Source organism: Bemisia tabaci, chromosome 3 (assembly GCF_918797505.1).
Source record: "Bemisia tabaci chromosome 3, PGI_BMITA_v3".
NCBI classification, from domain to species: Eukaryota; Metazoa; Arthropoda; class Insecta; order Hemiptera; family Aleyrodidae; genus Bemisia; species Bemisia tabaci.
The window spans coordinates 39,833,139-39,857,517 of NC_092795.1; the positions used below are offsets into that span (position 1 = coordinate 39,833,139).

The 24,379-nt window shown below is 42.3% G+C and overlaps 1 protein-coding gene across 3 annotated transcripts in view; it reads right to left on the bottom strand.

The window, feature by feature from the left end:
- Rh50 (Rhesus blood group-associated glycoprotein Rh50) overlaps positions 1 to 24,379 on the bottom strand; it is a 184,489-nt gene that overhangs the window by 40,413 nt on the left and 119,697 nt on the right. For all 3 annotated transcript variants that reach the window (XM_072298345.1, XM_019044460.2, XM_019044459.2), the window contains one exon: positions 18,550 to 18,700. In XM_072298345.1, the coding sequence (XP_072154446.1) occupies positions 18,550 to 18,700 (151 nt within the window). The remainder of the gene's footprint in view (positions 1 to 18,549; positions 18,701 to 24,379) is intronic.

Sequence of the window (24,379 nt, forward strand, 5' to 3'; positions counted from 1 at the left end):
GGGGTTGCCGGCAAGTAGGGGACGATTCTTTTTGTAGTCCGCGCATTTACCGCGGAATGAGTGTATTTTCCGAAGGGTAGTGTCACATTGGGGAGTGAAATCATTCACCATTCCTTCGGAAAATACACTAAAAAGCGATGCAAGTTACGGCAGGATACCAGCGGGCGTTGAAAAACCGTTAAGGCAGTCGATAATTACATCGAGGTGGGCAACACCGGATTTAGCACCTTAAAAAGTGTAAGTAAAATAATGCGCCCTCCTTTCTCCCGAGGAGCTGATTCGACCGTCTCGAGACGCGCGCTCCGGGTTGTCACGCGGGGGTAAAATACTTCCGCTTCCCCCCCGAAAAAGAGCAACCCCTGATTTCGAGCGCATGATCCGGCTGCTCAGCATCCTCTCCGTTGTTTCGAGTTTCATTTTATTGTCCAACTTGGTGCATTATTTCCCTTTTATTAGGTGATTTTCTTCGGATGGGCCCTCTCCCACTTTGGCGCGGATAAGTTATTGGCAATTTGTTGTCAGGCGTAATGCGCAAAGTTAAATAAAGCCACGCACCTATGCCCCATGCGCCGTGTCCCGCGGCGAATAATCTATCCTGGTATCGTTATTCTCACCTATCGGACATCGGATCAAAAAGCGAGGCTTCGACCCTGCCGTGATAGCGGAGAGAGCAGTAAGTGCATGCTTGGATGGACCTCGAGACACATGAAAGCATGGGCTAACCATGGCTCATACAGAAATGCACATACTGCTCTCTTCGCTATCACGGTAGGACCTTTGACCCCGCCAAGATGATACGGCCCAGATTGCGACTGCCACCGGTTGGAAACAGGCGCTTATTCCGAATTAGGAAGTTCTGCGTTACTTTGTGTAAGCGTTAATATTATTCCTTTAGAATGAAATGGTTGTGAGAGGATTAAGCTATTGCGTGTGTGAAGGATTAGCGATTTATGGTACTTTTCGTTACGTATAATTTCGCGAGAAACACGATGGTGCCACCGGTTTTCTCTGAAACGATTCCCGAGATCAAAGAAAGCTCTCAAATTTGAGGCCGCTATGGAGGGTAAACCCACGCTATCCTGAAATTTCACCTCTATGTTAAGACAAACTCTCCATACAAAGATAGGGGGTAAATGCATTAGCAGGGTTACCGTGTTTTCAGTTTTGGAGTCCCCAAACGACAACGTCACAACTAGAGTACCTACATCGGTATTACTAACGGGAGAAATCGTGCCAAATCGTAGATACCTTTTCGCAGGTGTTCTTTTGGACTGTTGCAGATTCTTGCCGTAGGACGCGCTGTCGTCAAGTGTGCCTTTCGCCAGTAGTGTACATTTCGCCGCCATTGTTGTTTTTGTGGTTTATGCGATTGCGATAGAGCCTTGTCAAAAGTTTCTATTTTATTTAAAGTTACTTGCGGCAGTCATCAAACCTCGAGGTATGTACGAAATTCCGTTTATGTTACCATGTTCCAAATTCTCATCCGGAATCAATTTCAGTTGCAACTGTCCTAAGTGCACCATCACCAAATAATGTCACTTCAGTAATAACATCTTTAGGATCTCAAACCACTCGCCAAAGGAAAGGTCAGAGCTTTTCTCCCCTCTTAACATCTTATGAAAGCGCAACTGTGCCGTACAGATTTGAAGATCTCCATGTTAGTGAAGTTGAAATAAAGTCTCTAGACCCTAACATCTCAGACACAGAGGTTGCATTTTTGAAAAATATGCCCGAAGATTTTGTTACAGGCTGGCTGTATGATGCAGTAATCGATATTTTCTTGCGAATTCATGGCCATGGCAAGCAGGGCATTTTCACCCTTGAGACTGCATTCACTCAAAAGATTCTAGATAAAAATGCATCCCCTGAAGATATTATTTTTGTGTTACCCCAGATAAATTATAAAGGTCTGAAAAAGATTATTATTCCCATTAACGTTAGTCATCACTGGATCCTCATTGTTGTTGATAATTTTACCAAAAAAATCCTCGTTTTTGATCAATTACATCAAGGTATCTCAGAAAGTTACGTAGAATCTCTGTCTCGGTTGAGGAGCGTACTCACCCTGATGCTAAATGAAAGTGTCTCTGCACGGGCAGAGGAATCCCCCAAGCATCATTTACAAAAAGACAAAGTCAGTTGTGGCCCGAATTTGAGAGACAGCTCAACTTCTGCGATTCGCACTTGATGAAAATTGTGTACAGTGTGAAGTAAAACCATGGCTGGAAAACATCACCTGAACGACCGGATACTCCAAAAATTACTAGATCAATTCGATCAGTCTGATATTGATCTTTCCGATGAAGAGGATGATGCAATAAATCATAATGACAACCGTAAGTAATTCTCGGGACCCCCCCCCCCCCCCTATCCATCTACTCCTAAACGAACGTACTGCACTAGAACGCGGGGTTTCACATCCAGAGGGCCTCTGACAGAGGCCTAAGGATCCACTAGGGCAAGATGGCAAGATAAATGGGATACCGCCCAGGACTCTACGAGGACCAACTGTCTAGTTCCAAATCTGTCAGATCTGCCCATTGACTTAAAATACAATCGAGACCGCGCGCTACGATCTTCTAAGGAGATGATAGGCAACCCGGATTGCGTGTAGTGCTGGCCAGCTTGCCAAGTTGTCAGGGTCTTTGTCGTTACCACGTGAATGGATGTGCACGCTTTATCATGTTTCACAGAGGAAAATTTGATTTTTGTCGTTTAACAATTGTTCTTAAAGTGTTTCATTGTGGTCTCTAACATAGTTTAAGTAATTGAAATGCGATGAGTTGTGACTTGAGATTGGCGGTCTTCAATTTACCGAAAAATGGTTGTGTGCTGCGTGAATGGGTGCCTTCACATAACCGGGCAGAACCGTAAGAAGACGGAATCCCAGATTAGTTTCGAAGAAAATGAAGGGAGACCGCTGCGATTTTTCGGGTGATTACCTAAACACGACTCTTCAAAATTATTCCCATAACTAAGGATTGAGAAGTAGCAGAGTTTTCAACAGATGTGGCCTAAAATTTAAACATTGCATACCTGGAATATGTTCCAGGATAGAACTGCTTTTGTAATTCAGTCAAAAGACTTGAGTGGCCTGAGAATTTGAAACTGCAACGTAAGCATGTCTTGGGTAAGCTCTGAAGGAAGAGGAATACCCCAAGGTTCATTAAGCACGGTCCCTGGTCGTATATTCCCTGCCTCTGATGGTATGCCAGCAACACATTGAGAGGATTCCACATTTGAGGGAAAAACGGCAAAAGAATTAGGTATGACCGTCCGAAACCTAAAACTTGCTCTTAAAGAAGAGAGAAGAAAAATACTTTGAAATTAGAAATGCTGAAGGCCCAACTCAAAGATTTGAAATTAAAATTACACCGAAAGCAGAAGAAAGTCAGCCATTCCAAGAATATCATTGATCATCTTAGAAAGAAGCATCATATTGACCAAGAACTTCAGTCATTGTTAAGTTCTAAATTTGACACAGCGGAAATGGAGCTAAGAACGGCAAATTGCCACCATTCGGAAATCAAGATTACAAAGAAAATTTGGGCCATTGATAAAATCCTTCGCTCTGACACTTCACTTTTACTCCCCACTTAAGTACAATTACGCCAGACAATTTTTTGATGGAGCGCTACCCCATCCAAAAACGTTATCATCTTGGTAAGCTCACTTAGATTTGTATTTTAAGCCAATGGATCTGCCTGATCCGATCAGGCTGCCTTGTGCGTCAATCAGTCTGTCTTGTGCATCGATCAGTCTGCCTTGTGCATCGATAGAGAGCGGGTCGGTGAGCGGTGCACGGTGCGCCGCCATTGTGGATTTGCGTCTTGGAGTTTCCGACTTTTCGATTTGAAATTACGGTTTTATGATTTGTGAGATTAGTTTTTTTTTTACTTTCTCGCTACCCTAAGGTAGAGAAAGTATTTTATTCTTTAGTAAAGCGTTTCGTAGTGAATTTTTGATTAGTTCTTTGTTTGTAGTGTGTATTCGTGGTAAAGACTTGTGAAAGACGTGTGAGGGTGTGTGTGTGTGTAGTGAGTATACATAGGCACTCCCGCATTTGCAGTTTAAGCACTGATTCCTATGTAAAATCTCGCGAGAAACATGATGGTGCGAGCATCAAGTTTCTCACGAGATTTTACATAGGAATCAGTGCTTAAACTGCAAATCCCCCACACATGCAAGAGCTGCATTCGTATACAGCAGACGTATCTTCATAACATCGAATTGGATGACGTTCTGCAAAAAATTTAAATTGTATTTTTTTACGAGCACGATTCTATATTCATCCGACGATGCGGGACATGCGACTTAATTCCGAGCACAAAACTGGTACGTTATCAGGATACAGAATATTCCATCACAAGATTCCAAGAACACCTTTCACAGATTTCTCATTGAATGAAAGTATTCGTAGGATTTACTTGACGGACCATTTCAATTACTCCGCAGCCTAGCGAGAATTGATAGGTACTTCTGATATTTCATACGTTTCTACTCATTTTCTATTTCAAATTCAATTTCAATCCCCAACCCAAAAAAAGCTACCTTATTTTAGCTTCAATCAAATTCTGACTGCATGCATTCCACCAGTTGGAATCGTTCCGCACGTTGCAATGTTTCCGAAACTGCGAGAGAATTATTGCCCTAAAAGTAACTGTGTAACCCAGGCGAGCATTTTCCTCATGACTTCCATTTCCTTGAAAATTTTTTTGGACCATACAGCTGCAGTGATACAGATAAGGAAGAAAGCGATACAAATACGGAAGAAAAAGATACAGATGCTTCTTATAGCGATTTTTGGCGTCAAGTGTAAGATAGCGAGAGAATTGTTGCCCTAAAAGTAACTTTGTAACCCAGGCGAGCATTTTCCTCAAAACTTTCATTTCCTTGAACATTTTTTTGGACCATACAGCTGCAGTGATACAGATAGGAAGAAAGCTATACAGATACGGAAGAAAGTGATACAGATACGGAAGAAAGTGATATACAGATGATGATTCTTGTAGCGATTTTTGGCGTCAAGTGTAAGATAGCGAGAGAATTATTGCCCTAAAAGTAACTTTGTAACCCGGGCGAGCATTTTCTTCATAACTTTCATTTCCTTGAAAATTTTTTTGGACCAGACAGCTGCAGTGATACGGATAAGGAAAAAAGCGATACAGATACGGAAGAAAGTGATACAGATGATGATTCTTGTAGCGATTTTTGGCGTCAAGTGTAAGATAGCGAGAGAATTATTGCCCTGAAAGTAACTTTGTAACCCGGGCGAGCATTTTCCTCATAACTTTCATTTCCTTGAAAATTTTTTGGACCATACAGCTGCAATGATACGGATACGGAAGAAAGCGATACAGATACGGAAGAAAGTGATACAGATGATGATTCTTACAGCGATTTTTGGCGTCAAGTGTAAGGTCGATTTTCGGAAGGAAATCGCTATTTCCGATTAAATCGATATTTGGGAAAAAACACTAGCTGGGCATTTTTCGTTAGTTACCATGGTAATATGTGTTTCATTTGTTGTTTGATCGCTGAATTAGTTTCTAAGCCAGAAAGAAAACAAATCTAAGCCCATTGAGTATCATCTGGAGCTAAATAAATTTTATTCCATCCATATGAACCGTCTTCCTTTTAATTCGACAGGTGTCAAAGTGAAACTGATACAGCCAACGAGAGTGATGAAGCCAACGAGAATTATGATTGGAAACGGATGGATTTGGGTGTCCGCAGGCTCTTGGAAAATCCAATTACTTTTCCATGTTCAAAACGTACCTACAACTGTAACAATTAATGAGAATTGTTCGATTGTTATTGCGCATGAATTTCTTGGCCATGGTCGATGGAAAAACTTGCAATGCAATAGCATCGAACAAAGCCTCTGGTAAATGTTACATTTGCGGTTGTGCTCAGTCACAGTTCAACAATTTGGAAGCTGCTAGGGCAAAGACCTGTCCGGTCTTCGTTGTTTTCGTTGGGACTTTCTACTCTGCATGCTTGGACAAAGTTCTATGAATGCATTTTTCATATTCGGTACCGTCTGAAATGCAAAGATGACGAGGGTGCAAATGTGTAACAAACGAAAACCCCCGAGCACAAAAAAATGTCCACAGCTGAGAAAAAACGCATAAATGTAGAGTTTCGTAAAGCCTCAGGTCTGATCATAGATCAGCCAAAACAAGGCGGGGACACATCGAATGATGGGAACGCAGCAAGGCGTTTTTTCGAAAATGCAAAAGAATCAGCAGAGATAATAGGAGTGAGTGAGCAATTGATTAGACGGATGCATACCATCTTAGCAGTCCTTTCTAGTGGATTCTCGATCGATGTGGAGAAATTTAGGGAGTATACTTTTGAAACTGCAAAATTGTACGTCGAACTCTATAAATGGTACCCCATGCCTTCGACTGTTTACGAAGTGTTACTTCATGGTGGCGACATCATCAATGCTTTTGAACTTCCGATAGGTTATTTCACGGAAGAAGCGATAGAAAGCATAAATAAGTACTATCGGAAGTTCAGAGAATTTTTCGCACGAAAGAAAAACCGCGGGTATCCACAAACAGAGATGTTTTTAACAGGCTTCTTTTGTCCTCGGACCCTATCATTTCCAGCAACGTTCAGGTGGTGAGAGGAAAGAGAAAAAATTTTAGCGTGGAGATGATAGGGTTATTGCGAGGAGAGGACGTACGGTTCGAATTCAGCGATGACTAAGATGGATGAAATGACACAAGTACCCAGTTTTTCTTTCTATTTATTTTTTAATTCCTTTATTTTTATTTATTTTTTATCTCTATTTTTTTGCATCTTGCGTCTTATTTTTCAATCAATTTAGAGTTTTTATCCGGCTATATGATTGATGAATCGATTAATTTTACGCTTTATTTAGAATTATTTTATTTATTATATATTATTTTTATGTTAAGTTATTTACATTTTTTGAATTCCCCTAATGGTATCGACATTTTTGAAAAACGCTTTGTGTCAGTGTGTGAAGCTGCTTTAACATCGATGCTAATCATTTGATGCAAAAAGGAGTCAAGATTTTTGGGGGAATCGGAGGTCCGCTCATTGGTTGGTAGGCAAAATCTATATTCATAAGAAATTAAGTGTTCTTTGCCTTCTGTCCGTGGTAGCCGTCATTTGCAGATGCTTCTTTTTGTCTCCTCTCGAAGTCCTGGAGGATGGCCTTCGGGACCTTCCAGCCAGCCCGAGTCCCGAAGGTCACCATACTAGGCGAAGCGGTACCCCTGGAGGAAACGTAGGGACGATATCTAGGCATCTTCCTAGATCCAAGACAGAGATTTGGAGATCACATGAAGGAAGCCGTGGGGAAAGCCATCAGACTCTTCTTCGCCCTTCGCGGCCTCCTTATAAAATGTGAAATCAACACCAGAACCCTTCTGCAGGTGTGCCGCGGAGCCGCAGTGCCCGCTGTACTCTACGGCGCAGAGATAATAAGGGGCAGTCGCTGCGCCTACCAAGTATACCAACGTATCCTGGACCGCGGGAAATATAAATACTTGGGGGTGAACGTAACTGAGGATTTGAAATGGGACAGGCAAATAGGAATAATATCTAGTGAATATAGAAGGAGAGTAAGTCTACTATGGAGGGTAAAAAATATGTTGACGATTGAGGGGAAGAAATCGCTATACCTAACTGTAGTGGGCCAATATTAAATCACTGTACAACCATACTTTTTGAAGCAGGGAAGGGTGTGATAGAAAGGTTGCAAGTGGGGCAAAACAATACAATGAAGTAGGTATATTTTAAAACGGAGTAGAGAAGAAAATATTGGAGGAATGTTGAATGAGTTGGAGCGGTTTTGTGTAGAGTTGTTCATTAAATGCAGGGCATTCGTATTTATTTACAAAATTAAGAAAAGTCCTGTAAAAGGTGTGGATGAGGACTTAAAAAAGCTTATGTGGGGGGATAATGCAAAAGGGACTAGGTATGGTGGTAAGGTTTGGGTATACCATGAAAAGGGTAATGTGGATAAAATGATTTTCTATAAAGGGGTAAGGGAATGTGACAAATTCAAGTGCTACAAGGTGGAAGAATTGGGACTGGAGGCATTTAAAAGGAACATCTTGTTTAAATTGAGGGTATACCAAATCAATAACTGGGGTGAGGGAAGATTGTTGAGGGAAATACACAGGGAGGGTATAAGATAGGTGAATGTACGGTAGGCGCATTTGGAATGGGATTAGCCTTACAGGCTGTTTGAAAAAAAAAAAAAAACCACGCAAGAATATCCACTTCTTCTTGTAGCCAGTGAAATAATTGTAATTTCAATGAAATTTCTATTACCTATTTTGATTACTACATGTGTTCATAATGTTGATAATTCATCCAATTCGTATAAAATTTAGTTGTTGTGCATTTTTTGATGTACGTGAATTTTGAATTTGAATATATTTCTTGAATTTTAGACGAAAACTGACTCGTGTTCTTCTTGATTATTCGTAGGTACTTAAAAAAAAAAAATACAAAATATATTACAGACTCTTTAATTTAAAAAACAACGGGCACTGAAGTTTAATGCCTTTCCCCCTGTTCATTAGTATTGTCAGGACGCCATTTAATTCATTTTCATTTTGTGACTTCTTATACCTCAAAACTCCGGAAGGAGATTCGGAAAACAGATCGCGTTAATTGCAGGTATACTTCGTTCAGTTATTCAACATGGCAAACCCCCCCCCCCCCTCCCCTTAAATAACCATCTGAAAATGAAAAATAGTTAAATTATTGGTCGTTCTTGACGATTAATCATTTTTATCAAAAGTATTATATAGTTCAAGCTCCGAGCAAAGTTATTAAATTACTAATCCGGTATTGAGCGTGAATTTGCTATTTTCCGCAAATTTACCATGTTTTGGTTAACGATAGAGTAAAACTAACTTCAGATTCGTGATCAGCGACCCAACACACATATGGAAACATGTATTGCATGCCAAGAAAGATGATGCTCTAATTGATGCCACCTAGATGGGGGTCCTGGGACCAATGTGCGGCGTGCTGACAGCGCGAGAGGCGCACCGACGCCTACAAACCTAGAGGGCTACTTCACGCATTGCGCAATGCTTGAAGTATTCATTTAGGTTTGTAAGCGTTAGTGCGCGTTTCGAGCTAGCAGCACGCCGTGCCGCCGCGCCGCGTGCCACAAACTTGCCCACAGTTGATAGGTAAGGGTGTTCAAATGTAAGCAATTTGACATCAAATTCGAAATTAGCGACTCAAGAAACATAAGTAGATCTATTTTCGTGATCTTACAGTCATTATCCTACTTATTTCTTCCTATCCTTGAGTTCTGGACTATATTGCGCTGCGGGCAGCGGCGCTCATGAAATTCTCTCCTGAGCTCAATCGAGCAGGTGATTCTCCTGACCCATTTTTGAAGCTTCCTCTTTAATTGTGGGTTAAATCACATCATTTTGATCAAATTTCTCAAGCAGTCAATTAGCCAATAAAATGGAGATTTTTGTAAGTTTGAGACCTCTCTTTTCATTTGTTTTAGTGATATAACAAAATTTCATATCCAAGCCAATTCGCAAGGATGAATGATTAACTTCCACTTAACACTATACTCTCCATGTTCGTCTCTTCCCCTCTCTTCCTGTAAAACACCTGTTAAATAATACTTTATTAACACGTCTTAATTGCCAGCTGTCACTTTAAATTTCCACAATTATTTTTCTAATTACGCACTAATTATAGCAGTAGACTTATAGTAAAACTATATTCAATTTTCATGAAAATAAACTATGATTTTTTCTAAAGTGATGTTAAATTATAAATAGTTTTATTACATGTTGAAATCAACACAAAGGTGCGACCTGGCAACAGAACCATGAAGCAGAAACTAATGGCATTCACTCATTTTTGATGAATCAATTAATAACGAATCAATTAATTTGCCATCAATTAACACTGTGCGAATAATTAAATTGATGTGTTCAGTGTTTTCAGCACGACTTAACGTCAAACACGAATATTATCATAGAGGCTGTGATAAACATTTAGCTTAAAAACGTGTTTTAAGATACAGTCAATATACTTTACTAAGATACTTCAGCTAATTTTTCTCATTGATTTGGATGATCTCAAGTACGATCTAAAATTTGTATGTTTCTTTCTTTCATTTTCCCATTTAACTTTTATTTTTTATGTTAATTTGCGTTTCTTTATTAATTTGTTTATTTTATGCTTTATGTTTAATTTCTTAATATACTTCATTCTTCGTTTCTACTTACATTAAATGTTCGTTTCTTCCTTTCAATTTCTGAGTTCTCGGATTTCCTTTGTAAGCACATTTTTCTTTTCTACGAGAGGAAGTGGAGAATGGCATGATTGTAACCAGACGCAAAAGAAGAATTGAATATTTGTTGAGTCTATATATGTTGTCTTCCACTAGCCTCACTCATTAATATTTTCGTAAGTTTAACTCTCATTTTCTAGCCATTTTCAGAAAGAATTCATCCCTTAAATGTTCAACGAAATTTGCACGGTGCTTTTGTCACGTTATACCCTGAACTTAGGAAGGACGGAAAACAGGTTTTTCAATTATTTCAGAATGAGTTGTGCTTCATTTGATGAGCTGCATGAGATATTACGCCCACTTCTCTACCGGAAAAACTCCAAATTTCAAAACAGTATTCAGCCGGAAGAGAAAATAGCTGTTACTCTTAGGTGAGAAATTGAGTAAAATAAATCATGGGTGCATGAAATTGTGGTAACGAAGCATTTTCTTCAAACTAGCAACGATGCCGACAACAACAACACCGAGTATCGTCCCAGATTTCTCAACAGTATTCAGCCGGAAGAGAAAATAGCTGTTACTCTTAGGTGAGAAATTGAGTAAAATAAATCATGGGTGCATGCAATTGTGGTGACGAAGCATTTTCTTCAAACTGGCAACGATGCCGACAACAACAACAACACCGAGTATCGTCCATCTCGTAGAGTAAAACCTAGAGACTGAAGGAGAAATTGATGGAAAAGGGATCCTCTAGAACTTTTTAAATTCCTCAGACATTATTCATAATTAAGATTGAAATTTTCGTATAATTATCGGTGTTCATTTTACCAGTTGAACTATCTTCTTGTTTTCGTCTTTATTTTCTCGATGTTTATGGCTGAATTTTGTTCTGTTTCCAGGCCGCGGGGACCGGCAATCAGCCGTGACTCTTATGCAAAATGAACTTTTTTAATGCCTCAGAAATGTTTCATAATTAAGATTGAAATTTTCGTATAACTATATCGGTGTTTATTTCACCAGTTGAACTATGTTCTTTTTTTCGTCTTTATTTTCTCGGTGTTTATGGCTAAATTTTGTTCTGTTTCCAGGCCGCGGAGACCGGCAATCAGCTGTAACTCTCTTACAAAATGAAATTTTTTATCAACAGGACAGCGTCCATCAAGTTCAAGTGCAAGTTCATCAACGAGGACAAGGAGGAGGCCGCCGCGGCGTGAGCGGGCGCGGGTGGCAAGAGCAGAGACGTGGCCACGGAGGAGCAGGGAGAGCAGGGAGAGCAGCAAGAGAGCAGGCGCAGGCGTGAGGGGAGGACATCTCGGGGTTCCACGTGGATATGGACCCGTAATACCCAGATATGGTCGCGGGGCCCTCGGCCGCGGATTCATCATGCACCAATTCGACCAATTCCTTGAAGGTAAATAAACGTCTTCTATATTAGAGTAGCGGCGACGGTAGACGTACAGGCGGGGCCGCACAGGTCGACGAGGAAGGGCCGCCGAGACCGCCGCCTTGAGACATCTGAAGGGTCTTTTATTCTGGTCATCCCTTAAAGGGCCCTATCGAGAGCAGCCCTGTCGTGGCATCCCCAGATGTGGTGGGCCTGAGGACCCGTCGCAACCAAGAAGGAGACCTTGCACGAGGAGCCGGAGTTGGACACGGATTACGCCCATTTGGACGCGGCGGATTACGCGGATTCCGACGCGGGGCCCTCGGAAGAGGATTTCTTTTCCCATTCCCTGAAGGTAAATAAATGTCTTCTATATTAGAGTAGAGGCGACGGTAGAGGTACTGGCGGGGCCGCACAGGTCGACGAGGAAGGGCCGCCGAGACCGCCGCCTTGAAACATCTGAGGGAACGACAGGACAGCCGTTCCTTTTTTTGCCCTTTATCCACGAAAATATGCCAAGAATGGTTTTGTTCACTTTTAACACAGCGATTACCAAGAAAAAAATCAGCCTCAGACGGGGGCGGCGCATAACAGAATGAGCTTATTGAATAATTTGGACATGAAATTTGAGGCTGAAGTTTCAAATGTAGATGTAAATTTCGTCACAAATTCAATTTTCGAAATATTCTTCCGACCGAATATTTTTCAGGCAAAATTTGTTGTTCAAAACATTAAACCCACTGGAGAAACCAAATAAAGGTAACTGAATGATTTTTCCCTGACGTTTTCGTCATTTTCACTGACAATGTCATGTTTCCCCTGACTTTCAAATTCCCTGACGTTTCCGAGTATTCCCTGCCTGTGGCAACCCTGATATGTTTAGATACGTTTGTTAAGTTATTAATATGTTTTTTTATTGATTTGTTATGTTATTGTCATTGATTTGTTAAGTTATTGTATGTGTGTTATTGATATGTTTAATCCGTTTCACAACGTCCTTGCCTATTCATAGCGTCAATCAGAGAGAGCAACAAATCATGCATGTGTAGACCGCCACTGATCAACAACGATCGTCCATAGGTTGAGCTCAAGAAGACGGACGTTCAAGGGCCAGCAAGGCAAAGAGTTGCTCTAGCTGCAGAACTGATGTAAAACACAACTGCCCTATTAATTCAGCATTGTTGCGAAACAGGTAAAATCGTAGTAAGAAACCACCCAATTGTCGTCCAAGTTATATTCAATCTAATGCAAAACGGTTTGATTTGTTCAATAGTGTGAGCGATTATCTCGATCACCTTTAGGTAAATTCAGTGCATTTTACTCGCTTTATCGAGAAATCTACACACTGATTGAATTTCTTCTTTTCAGGCAATTTTTGCTGATCCTAATAGTTACGGTGCTGGATTTTCAACAAATATACGTTAAAACCGGTCAATGCCTTACTGAACAAGAACGTGAAAAGGAAAAGAAGCTCGACAAACCCGCCAGAAGACCAATCAATTGATAACGAGGGTTTCTAAAAGCAACCGCTGATCTGAAAATTGCTGTCGTCGGAGCAGATTTAGAAGGACAAGAAAATTTTTGAGTTCAGACCTTGAAAATAAAAATAAAGAGTTAGGCAGTTTAGTGAAGGTGATCGGTAAGATGAAAAAACTAAAATCTTGAAGAGGGGAAAATGCGGGAACCTATTTGCCCTTCCAGAACGGAATGCTGCAGAATGTTAAGGCCTTGAGGGAATTATTCATGTGCGTCGAGGAGCAGTATGGCGTCCAGTACATTTTAACAAGCAAGCTAAACCAAGATCCTCTTGAGAATTTCTTTGGATACACGTAAGAGCCATGAGTGGATCGAATGACCACCCTCTTCCTACTGAAATTAAGCAGAGAATGAAGCTTTACATTCTCGGAAAACACCACTCAACGGTGATTACCATGAATAAGAACTTGCTAGAATCGGTGGACAAAGAATGTATGGTCACACCATCCAAAACTTTTGGGGAAAAAGATACTGTTGTCCCACCAGCAAGTGTGTCTGAAAACAACCTGGCTAATGAATCTTTTACTTTGAAGGAAGTTGATGATGATCATCTAGAAAACACCGAGGGCGACTCTCCAGTTCTCCAGAAGTTCTCCTTCTTGATGCTCTGACAGGAATTGAAATGGAAGAGCCAGAAAAACTTTAAATGATGACGAAAAGGAAGACGAGCGAGCAGAAAACCAAGATAGAGATGAAATTGATACTGTATTTTAGTTTTGCAAGTGTCCTCCGTTGACATTGATGGTCTTTTTATTTTCTTTTCATAACTTCTTTTCTTGTCATTATTTCATGGTTAAGAAAAGAATTATTGTTTTTTACTTCGAATCTCAGGAGTCAGGCATGGTATTACCAATCTTCACTTTTTTGTGTTTTTGTGTTCTAGCTGATTATACTTTTTTTGTTATGGGGTACCCGCAGGAGCATGTGCTTTTGGGTAGCCCCCAGTGTTAGAGTTCTTTCTCCTTAGAATTTTTACCCTTTTCCCCACCCTTCTTCTCTTGTTCGGGCCAGTGAGAGGATTTTTTGAACGGAGTTGGTATGTCTTTGTTGAAATTATTAGACTTATCTGGAACATTAATGTGTAAATTTTTGTTACAGTCAGTTTCTTTAGGACTGGTTTCTAGCTCAGATACAATGATTGTTTCAGAATCATCAACTTTCTTTGTTGTTGGTAGATTATGCTTCTGCCCTTGACTGCTTGTACTTGGTTTCATTAAATCAGCCGTGGTTTTGTCGATTGTATCTACTTTTGATAAATCATTATTAGGTGTATCCCTCGCGTTCGCTTTTAGTACTTCACTTGCACTTATTACAGAGAAATTATCTTGAGGCTGCTCCGCAATTTCAACTTCAACATTACTGATACCTTCAGGCTCGGTGAGTAAACGCATGAAATCTTCATCCATATCCCTTAAAACAGTATCAACTGGATCCATATCTTGAGGATCCGCTTGCACGTATATTAGCCAAAAAAGGGGCCCAAAACGTGTATTCAGTTGTTAATACTGATGAAAAAGAAAACTTAACTGTCATGATGGGTGCAAACGCTGCCGGTACCCAGCTTCCTCCAATGATTGTATTTGAGTACAAACGTATACCAGTCAATATATCTGCCTCTGTTCCTAAGTCTTGGGGTTTAGGCCGCTCAGACAGCGGCTGGATGACCTGTCCGGTATTCTACGAATATATTGGAAATATTGTACATCCTTGGCTGGAGAAAAATAAAATTCAACGACCAATCTTATTTTTCCTTGATGGCCATGCATCCCACCTTTCCCTTCACACTTCCGACTTGTGCCGTGCATTAGGGATTGAGTTATTTGCCTTACACCCTAATGCCACGCATTGTATCCAACCCATGGACGTAGCCGTATTTCGTACTTTAAAAGCTACATGGAGAGAACGAGTGGCTGAATGGCGTCCACGCAACGATGGACGTCAATTAAAGAAAGAAAATTTCTGTTCTTTACTAGAAAGAGTGATCAATGATGCCTTAAATCCTGAAATCATAATGAATGGATTTAGAAAGTGTGGCCTTGTACCATGGGACATACATGCTGTTGACTTTGGTAAATTGACTTCCGACCAAACAAAGCCACGTCGTCGCGTATTCCAATCCTCAAGTGATGACGCTTCTAAAGACGTTGACGAACCAGACACTAGCGAGACAGATGACACTGACGAAACCGATGCTGTAGAAGATTCTTCGCAGTTGAGAAATTTGAAAAAAGATGAATATGTAATTTTTCAGTATGAAGGGGAATATTTCCCAGGTATCGTACAAGACGTTACCAAAACTGGGGCCAAAATTGAAGCAATGTCAATGGCAGGGCCTGATGGTTGGAAGTGGCCGGAGAGAGATGACATTTGCAAGTATGATATATCTGACATAAAGCAGAAAATCCAACCCCCAATAGTTCGCAATAGTAGGGGGGTTTGGAAGCGTACCAGAAATGGTAAAATATCGTAAACGTTAAGTAACTTTTTCCCTTTTTTTCACTACCTGATTGTTAACTTGATCTCAGAAATGTTTCTAAAGAATTACAGTGATACTAGTTAAATTTTTGTGCCTTACTTTGTAAACAAAGTATCTACTTAGTTAAGTGAAGTTAAAATATTTTTAAATTGTTCTTTAGAGGAGTAAAACTTATTTTCAGGTACTTTAAAAATGATCCAAATTGTGTAAGATACTTTTTCTTGGTTACCTTCTTTTTTATTTTTCCTTTTAAGTTTTAGTTTTGTTTTTAAATTCTGAAACCAAGAGTTAATTTTATTTGGGATTGGATAGACAATTAATTCAATGAGCCTGAAGGCTGTGCTGTTTTCATTTTTCAGGTTAACTTAAATTATGTCTTGACTCAACCCTATTATACTTACCTCTAACAATGTTTTAAGTATTTAATACTTAACTACTGCCATTTTGATAAATTAAATGAGAAAAGAAAAAAAAAAAATTAAATCTTTAAAACCCCTTCTATAATCCTTAAGTATCTTGAATAATTTTGAATGAAAAATGGCAGATGACAATGTTTAAGTAAGTACGGTTTAAGCTGCAGGGATGTAGAAAGGGACTAAGTAACCACAAAATGATGCGTCCATCACTTTTATTTCACCAGGAATTCTTTTAAAACCTACTGAGATTTAAACAGCTTATTTAAGCATTGTTGTCTGACATAGTGTCGATTTTTTAGTAGATGGAATGTTACGCAGTGTCAAACAAAAGAACATAAAAAAGAAGCAGGGTGGTATTTACAACACTGACAATTGCTTGTTAAGTTTCATTATGTTCTAATTTTATTATATTTACGAAGAGAAATAAGTATTTGGTCTAAAAAGTTACAAAGGTAGTACTTGGTTGCAAATAGAGACATTCTTTCAAGCAGAGCTGATGAAAAAATGAAACCATCAAAATTGTGTCATTCACTGGGACACTCTGAGTTATTCACTGGGACGAAAGTGTCATTCACTCGTACAATTGGACTCTCTTCAATTAAGTGAGTTTTTCTAATAATTTTGATAAGGAAACATAATATTGGTAAGGTTATTCATAATCTGGGAGACTCCCTCTCTCATACGGTGAGAAAAAAGTTAAAATTCATCAATTATTAGATTTCTAAGAGCATATCTAGGTCAAAATTTCTCTTAAGGTGTCACAAACTGGTACCTCTACCTTACTGATGTTGTCAATGATAGACAAATTACTGAAACGAGTCGGAGTTTCATACCAATAAATTAACGCTGCTGCTTCGAATCGAAAATTGAATGGAGAGTCGTTACTGGAAAACATAAGTCTTTGTAGGATTACAAGTATCGATGGTTGGTTGCTATGAGAAGTATCTCCAGGAATGGACTGGATGCTTAAGCATGTCTAACATTAATAAGCGGTTTTTGGTGAAATTATGTTCACTTCTGCTTAGTAGTAAAACATCTCTGTTTATTTTGTTTTCAGCCGCAGAGTAACGAATTTTGGAGGTTCTGGTAATATGGATGGTAGTATGGATTATTTATGATCAACCGGCAGTTCACCCCCGGAAATTTGAAATTGCTACCATCGAAGGTGATAAAGCAATCCATTTTGAAAATAAGTCTTCATTGAAAAGCATGTCAAGCGCGCTACCCATGACTGTTTTTTTTCCCGGCTACAAACTCCGCGCAATTAATCAACGCTCTGGAGAGAACGAACGTCGGGGCAGTGCTCTTCGACGGAACAAACTTCTTCAGCATTCTTTCAGACAAAAAGGATGCAAAAAACATTAGCCGCCCCATGGTGGAAACCGTAAGTTACCGAACATTATATCTGATATTTATTGATACGTTCTCAGTAAACATAGCAACTGCCATAGGAAAACTGTAGGAGTAGGTACACGTATGACAAATCCCTGATTGCACTGATTAGGGGGAGGTTCCAACATGAAGCTTACGTCATGAAGCTCTGATGACCATTCGGTCGAAAAGCTTAAGTAATTACGGAAACAAACAATAACTATACGACGCCTTGGTTCTTGAAATAACTCACACTAAATCCATGTGGATTTTTCCTGGAGAATTACATGCAAAAAGTCAGAAAGAGGAAACCGACAATGTTGAATGTTGTGCTGATGTTGAAAAATCGAAATTGGATTTCATCTTTGTTATTACCGTAATTTAAATTGAAAGCTTTTTTGTAAACTTCAGTGCGAGGAAAATTTACTACAGTTCAGTTAATCTGACGGACGCTTTTTTCTCGGTGCAATAGATAGAGGATTTACGATTTTAAAGACTGCTCCATGCAAGCTTTTAAAACGTGGCTGATCATCATTCTACCCCTTGCGCCAATAAACTTGAGTTGATGAGTTCCAGTTTGCCTTACTCATCATTTCAGTCCGTCATTCGGACCTGGGACGTTAATATCGGCGGGAAAGTGGATTGCGTTTGCCAAATCTACCGCAAATGGAATGAAACTAGATTAAGGAGAGTGTTTTCGCGTCGAGCTAAAACCACTAATATGAGACAAAAGCAAACCTGTGAAGCTAATGAAAAAAAGGGAGCAAAAAGCGAACAAACAAATCAACAAAGGAGGAAATAAATTACTAAAAAAAATCCGCATACGCAGCAGCGACAGCGCAATTCCTCATAGCCGGGAAAACCTCGCAACAGCCCGATTCGTAAACCAGACACACATATGCACGTTCACGCCACAAATCGAATTCCGGAGCTAGTTGTAATTCCGAAAGCCACCGTTTCGCTTTCGATTCAACCCTTGTTTGCAATAAAGCAAGGACAAAGCAAATGAAGCTGCCGCTGTTGCGTAGCGCGTGCTTCGAGCGCGCGGCGATAAAAAAACGAGGGCAAGGAAAAAATTAGCATTAGGTAATTGAGTGTTAACCTGCAAATGGTCAATACCGATGGTTAGATTCGTCACGTATAGGGCCGTCTCGACGAGGGCCATAAAGATGAGCTGGAAAACGGTGGTCTTGCCCAGGACGGCACCCATTGAGATGAGCACGGCCGCTGCAGCCACGTCCGCCTCGACTAACCTGGAAACCAATCGTACGTTGTATTAAATATCAGTTGGTAGCATGCATTTAGTAGTGCATATTGGCGCTACTAGGTGTCACAACCTGCAGGGCAACCTTGTACTTCTTATCAATACACAGCTCGTTATGTCTGACGCAACTCTCGTTCACTTTTCTCTTTTCATTATCCTAGGATTTGGGATATAGTTTTCTTTAAAGTCGGAGGCTGCGTTCGCGGCTGCGTAGCAGCCAGATACCACTAAATTTCATGATAGGGAATTTTTTTTTTTTTTTTTCATTTTTTGTAAAGTATCGTTTATTATTATGTTTCCAGATCCGCGGGCACGCCTGATTGCTCGTGTACGGGCAAGCCCCGAGGTGCCTCCTCCACCCCGACGATTTTCATGGAGACCTCCACGTCGTCCAGGGACTCGACTCGTTAGTGTTCATATTTTACTCTCTTTTTATTGCTTTTATGACAATCCAGTGATTATGATTATGATCGTTTAGGTTCAGAACTGCTGATTTTAGGATATAACACATTGCGCATTACTTCAGAGGACCACCGGATGCGGTAAAGTAAATCACATTCATGCTTTCTCGTTATACTTATGAAAAAGAAGTTCCGAAGGAAGATACAACAGAGAACGGAGAAGTTAAGATGAAAGATTAAGAGGAAAGTAAAGTTATTTTCATTTGTGAATTGTGTCCATTTAATTTTATTCTATTTTTTACCTGACTGGTTACTGGGTTCTCCGGCGGCGGACGAGTCCAGCGACTCCGGCCAAAGGTTCTTGATCGCCGCTCGTGCCCCAGCGGGTCGATTGTTGAAACTTATAGACAAAGCTATAGACAAAGACGACAAAAGGGATGTGGAGGGATCCTATTGGTGGAAGCAGGTGGTGGCAATGGACATAGGAGGTAGATAATAGACTAACTAACGGCAACCTACTGAAGACCCGACAGTTAGTCCATTATTTTCTTCCTTAGTCTATAAGAACCAACCATGGCAACCAATAAGATCGCTCCATACCTCCTATGTCTTCTTTGTCTATCGCTTTGTCCATCAGTTTCAATAATCGGCCCGCAGCTCCGACGGGGCGGTCCCGATCGTCCCATTAACGTACCGTTAAAGACGGAAATTTTACGAAATCCCGAAGCGGGGCCGACGCACCGCTCGTGCCCTAATCTCTTGACGGGGCGGCCACGGCCGCCCTCTGAACGTTCTTCTTACGGGAAAATTCTCCAAGTCCCGAAGCGGGGCCGGTATATAGCTCGCGGCACCGGCCCCTACCCGGCCCCCAAGGCCGTTAGAAGGGAAGTCGCTGCGGGAGTGCTGTCTTATCCCCGACTCCGGTCGGCGGAGTTCTACCCGTAACGACGAACACTGGTAAGTACCGATAGGGGGTCCTCCGGCGACGATCGGGACTCCGGGCTAGCCCTGAGTCCGCGGATCGCAGCTCGTACCCCTGGCGTGCTTGCGCATCACGATAGGCTCGCCTACCGGGTGTAAGCCGCATACGCTACCCACAATGTTGAACGGGGCGACCTAGCGTCGTCCTACGATTTTCTAACATCATAAAGGTGCGGACGTGGGAGACACCCGTCACACCGGCAACTAGACTAGAGGCAACCGTCCGACAGTCAGTCTGTCCCAGAATTTTGAGTGTTGATGCTGTGTTTTTCTATTTTATGTGTGAACTAACCTCCAAGAAAAACTCCAAAAATGAACGAGGAACTTCTTATTGAAAATGTAAGGAACTATGAGTTCTTGTACAACGCCTCTGATAAGGGGTATCATGATCTCACGATGAAGGAAAACGCTTGGAAAGAAATTTCAAGAGCGCTGAAGTTTTCACGCAATTAAATGAGTGTCTTCTTTTCATGATATATTTTTCAGTCTGTTTAATATCATTTTATGGGTTCAACAAAACACTGTATTGAGCTGGTTAATTACCTATGTAGACCATCCGACAAACGACGCGGTCAAGCGCAGTGAGTTCGAACATCTTCCGTTGCCCGTTTGCCGGTCGTCGGCCGGTGGTCGTTGGTCGGGCCGTTCCGACCGTGAGAACTTCAGTGAGTAAGGTGGAAACTCACTGAGAGCGGAACGGAACGACCAACGACCAACGTCCGACGACCGCCGACAACCGACAAACGACCAACGGAAGATTTCAAACTCACTGCGTCCTACACCGAGTCGTAGCTGTCCGTGCACTTTCATTGGTTTCTTAAATTATATTTAAGAGAAGCGTGCGCGAGCGGACTTCGGTGTGTGTTGGTGAAATATTATTTTGTTACTTCACCGTGTGATGAATTCTTCATCTGAAGAAGATCTCATAGTGGCGATTGCAGGAGCGGAAGCAAGTAAATATGAGAAACAGTATTCGGTGCATAGCATTTTTCTTAAAAGACCATCGTTAGGTGAATTTCACCACTTGTTCACGGAATTAACAACTTGACCGACGGTATGAAACTTGTTGGATACGTCCTGTCTGGACGCCAAGTGCGGATCACAGATCACATTCCAGTGTTCTATTGTTTCTGCTGAAGAGCAGACGTGGATTTTTATTTTGATTGATTGTTTGCACCATGACTTCAACCGAAGTTACCCTCACGCCAGTAGAGGACGAGGAGTTACTTAATGAAATTGGGAAGCACCCATTACTTTTCAACCCCAAATGCCCGGAATATAAAAACAACATCAAGAGAGAAAAAGTGTGGGTTCTCATCGCTGCAAAACTAGGCAAACACGAAAAACAGTGTCAAAGCGCGCCGACGCTGTACTCAGCGCACGACACCTGTGACAGATTCCGAGGAGAACAGAGCCGCGCCATTCGCGCCAAGAACCGCGTTTTTGACGCGATCGCCGTGCGCTGCGCCAGTTGGAGGAAAACCCGGCTTTACACTCGCCAACTCTGCTCCCACTAGCGCCGTGCCGAAAGATTAAGTCCACCATTAGCCTAGCGGTGCGCGATTCGAAACACGCACCCTCCTCACGGGCAAGGATTCCGACAGCAAAGAATTTGATAATAGCGGAACTAAGGACAAACTGGAACTAGGGTAGCTCCCTTAAACGATTTATGAAAATGCAAACCAATAATGAAACAAACTTACTGCTACAGGGAATTTCGGTACCCCCAGAGCCGGTAGGCAGGGAATCTCCGCCCAGAGATGGGTCGGAGTCCGCGTTCTCTGCAGATCGTCATCCTGCGAGCGTACAAAATCAAACCAGAGCCAACACCCGAACCAAAACGTAAGGAGAAAAAGCACCATTGGAGAACCGATTAGAGATCTGCTCCACATAGGGAAGCCAAAGGGCCCGGAGAATCTCCGCCCAGAGATGGGTCGGAGTCCGCGTTCTCTGCAGATCGTCATCCTGCAAGCGGACAAAATCAAACCAGAGCCAGCACCCAAACCAAAACGTAAGGAGAAAAAGAACCATTGGTGAACAGATTAGAGATCTTCTCCACATAGGGAAGCCAAAGGGCCCGGAGAATCTCTGCCCAGAAACAAGCGGTAGCTCCAATCTTGAGAGCAGGGACGATGGTAACTCGCGCCGACGATCAATCGAGACTCTGAAGCAAAAAGAGATAGTTAGCAGCGCGCTAGGAACGCCACCGCAAGCGAGGCCTCAGGCATCCACCCTCCCTCCCGTCCCTCCCCCGAGGAAAGACGACGGGACTCCTAATAGGAACAAGAGAAGGAGAAAGAAAAGTCTCATCCCCCCTCCCGACAACGACTGGAGGGAAAACTTGGCCCGAGTGGCAAAAGAGGGAAGAGAGAAGCTAGAAGCCATGAACAACCGCAGGACAACCTTGATGGATCAGCTCGAAAAAGCGAAGGGAAATGCAGCAAGGACCAGAGGAACGACATGGACGGTGTGATGTCGGAACTCCTCGCTACAATCGAATCTCTTTGCCAAGCGCTGGCCAGCGCATGCGATAAGAAATCGGAAGAACCCAGATTAAACGACATAGACAAGGACTCGGTGCATGTTTATACCAGCCTCCTCTGTCTGCGAACCCAAATTTTCAAATTGTAGAAATTTTGGGGCATTTTTTTCTACCTCAATTTTTTGAGGAACTTGGCAATCAGCTTGGATGCCAGGATCGCGCGTACCGCCGGACCGTTCGCTGTGTGCTGCTTATGCAACCAGTCCCGCGTCCCACGCACTCATCACGCGGGCACGCGTCGCGTCGCGCGCTCTTATCACGCGGCCGCGCGTCGCGCCGCGGCTATAAAAAGCGAGCGGCCGCGCGTCTCATTAAGCCGGGATTTCCTACAACTTTCGTCGTGGCGCGCGCCGGCGACGATCGGTCGCGGCGCGCGGAGACCGGACTGCTCCGCACATCAGCAAACGCGCTCGCTTTCCTCCGGAATTATTTTCGTGCAGCGGCATCGGTCAAAGAAAAAACGTCTTATTTTCGCCAGGCGTCAACACCGCCTCGGAGGCGGTGTTGACGCCTGGCGACCGAAAGACTAGACGAGCGAAGAATCTCGCATTTCAGGTCTGATGCTCGTGAATGAGGGTCATGTTTCTTATTATCAAATTGAAAACACTGTGGTATTTTGTTATTAATTACATCGCTCCTTCACTGTGGTGACTATTTCTCATTACTACAGCACAATGGTAGATGACAGTAGCAACAATAGCTTTTTTTTCTTAAGGATAATGTGGTACATCGCCAATAACTTCCTCTTCTTTTTATTTTCCATCTTTCAGAAAACCGAGATAATGATAATAATATTAATAATAATAAGAGATATAAACACGCAGCACTGCAGCACCTGCGACGGTCGACGCCGCACTGAGTACAGACTATAGCGAGGAAAGCATGATTTCGCTAATAGCGCCAGTGACTGACGCTGCGACCAATTCTCGGCGTTAATAGCGTTGTCGCCGCCGACGACGAAAGTTGTAGGAAATCCCGGCTTTACCAGTCGCAGCTCAACCGCCAGAAGAGAAGCTACCTACGGTAAGTACCTCCAAGTACCTACACCTCTGATGCATCGGCGTGCTGGTCCAACTCTAGCCGAGCTCTCCACGGCTCCAACGACTTGCGGGTCTTCCATGCCCACATCGCCCGGAGCGCTACCGCACTGGGCCAGCCCGAGGAGCCGTCTCTTGGTGTCTCTACGGCGTCTCCAAGCGCAAAAAGCAACTGTGGACTTTCATGTCCAGATCGCCCGGAGTGCTATCACACTGGGCCAGCCCGACCGAGCTATCTCGTGGGGTGTTCTAAGCGCTTCCAAGCGCAAAAACCTCTAAGTCCCTAAAGGCCCCAAGTCCTCTACAGGACAGCTGGCACTCGTCCTCTCTTCCTCAGGACCAGCGCTAGCCGACACTAAAAGTCGCACTCCTTTTCAGTGCACATCGAATCCGACACAGACTCCATTTTCTCGGAGGTTCCTATCAGAAACAATGTTGTCCGCACCCGGTTAAGGTCGTCACCGGCGAACCTTCAACAAAATATACTTCCAACAATTCCCACGGGTCCTATGGGACACCTCACTCTCAAAGGCCCACATGCGGGCATTTACTGTTCACGGGTCCCATATGGGGACCCCAGGTTTTATCGCGGGCCAAATTGCAATGCGCCCCCATGGACATTTTTCTGAATATTCTCCGCAGAAAATTGTTAACAGGGTATGACTAAGTATTGTGGGTCCACAGATGAAACATACAGATGGCAAAAC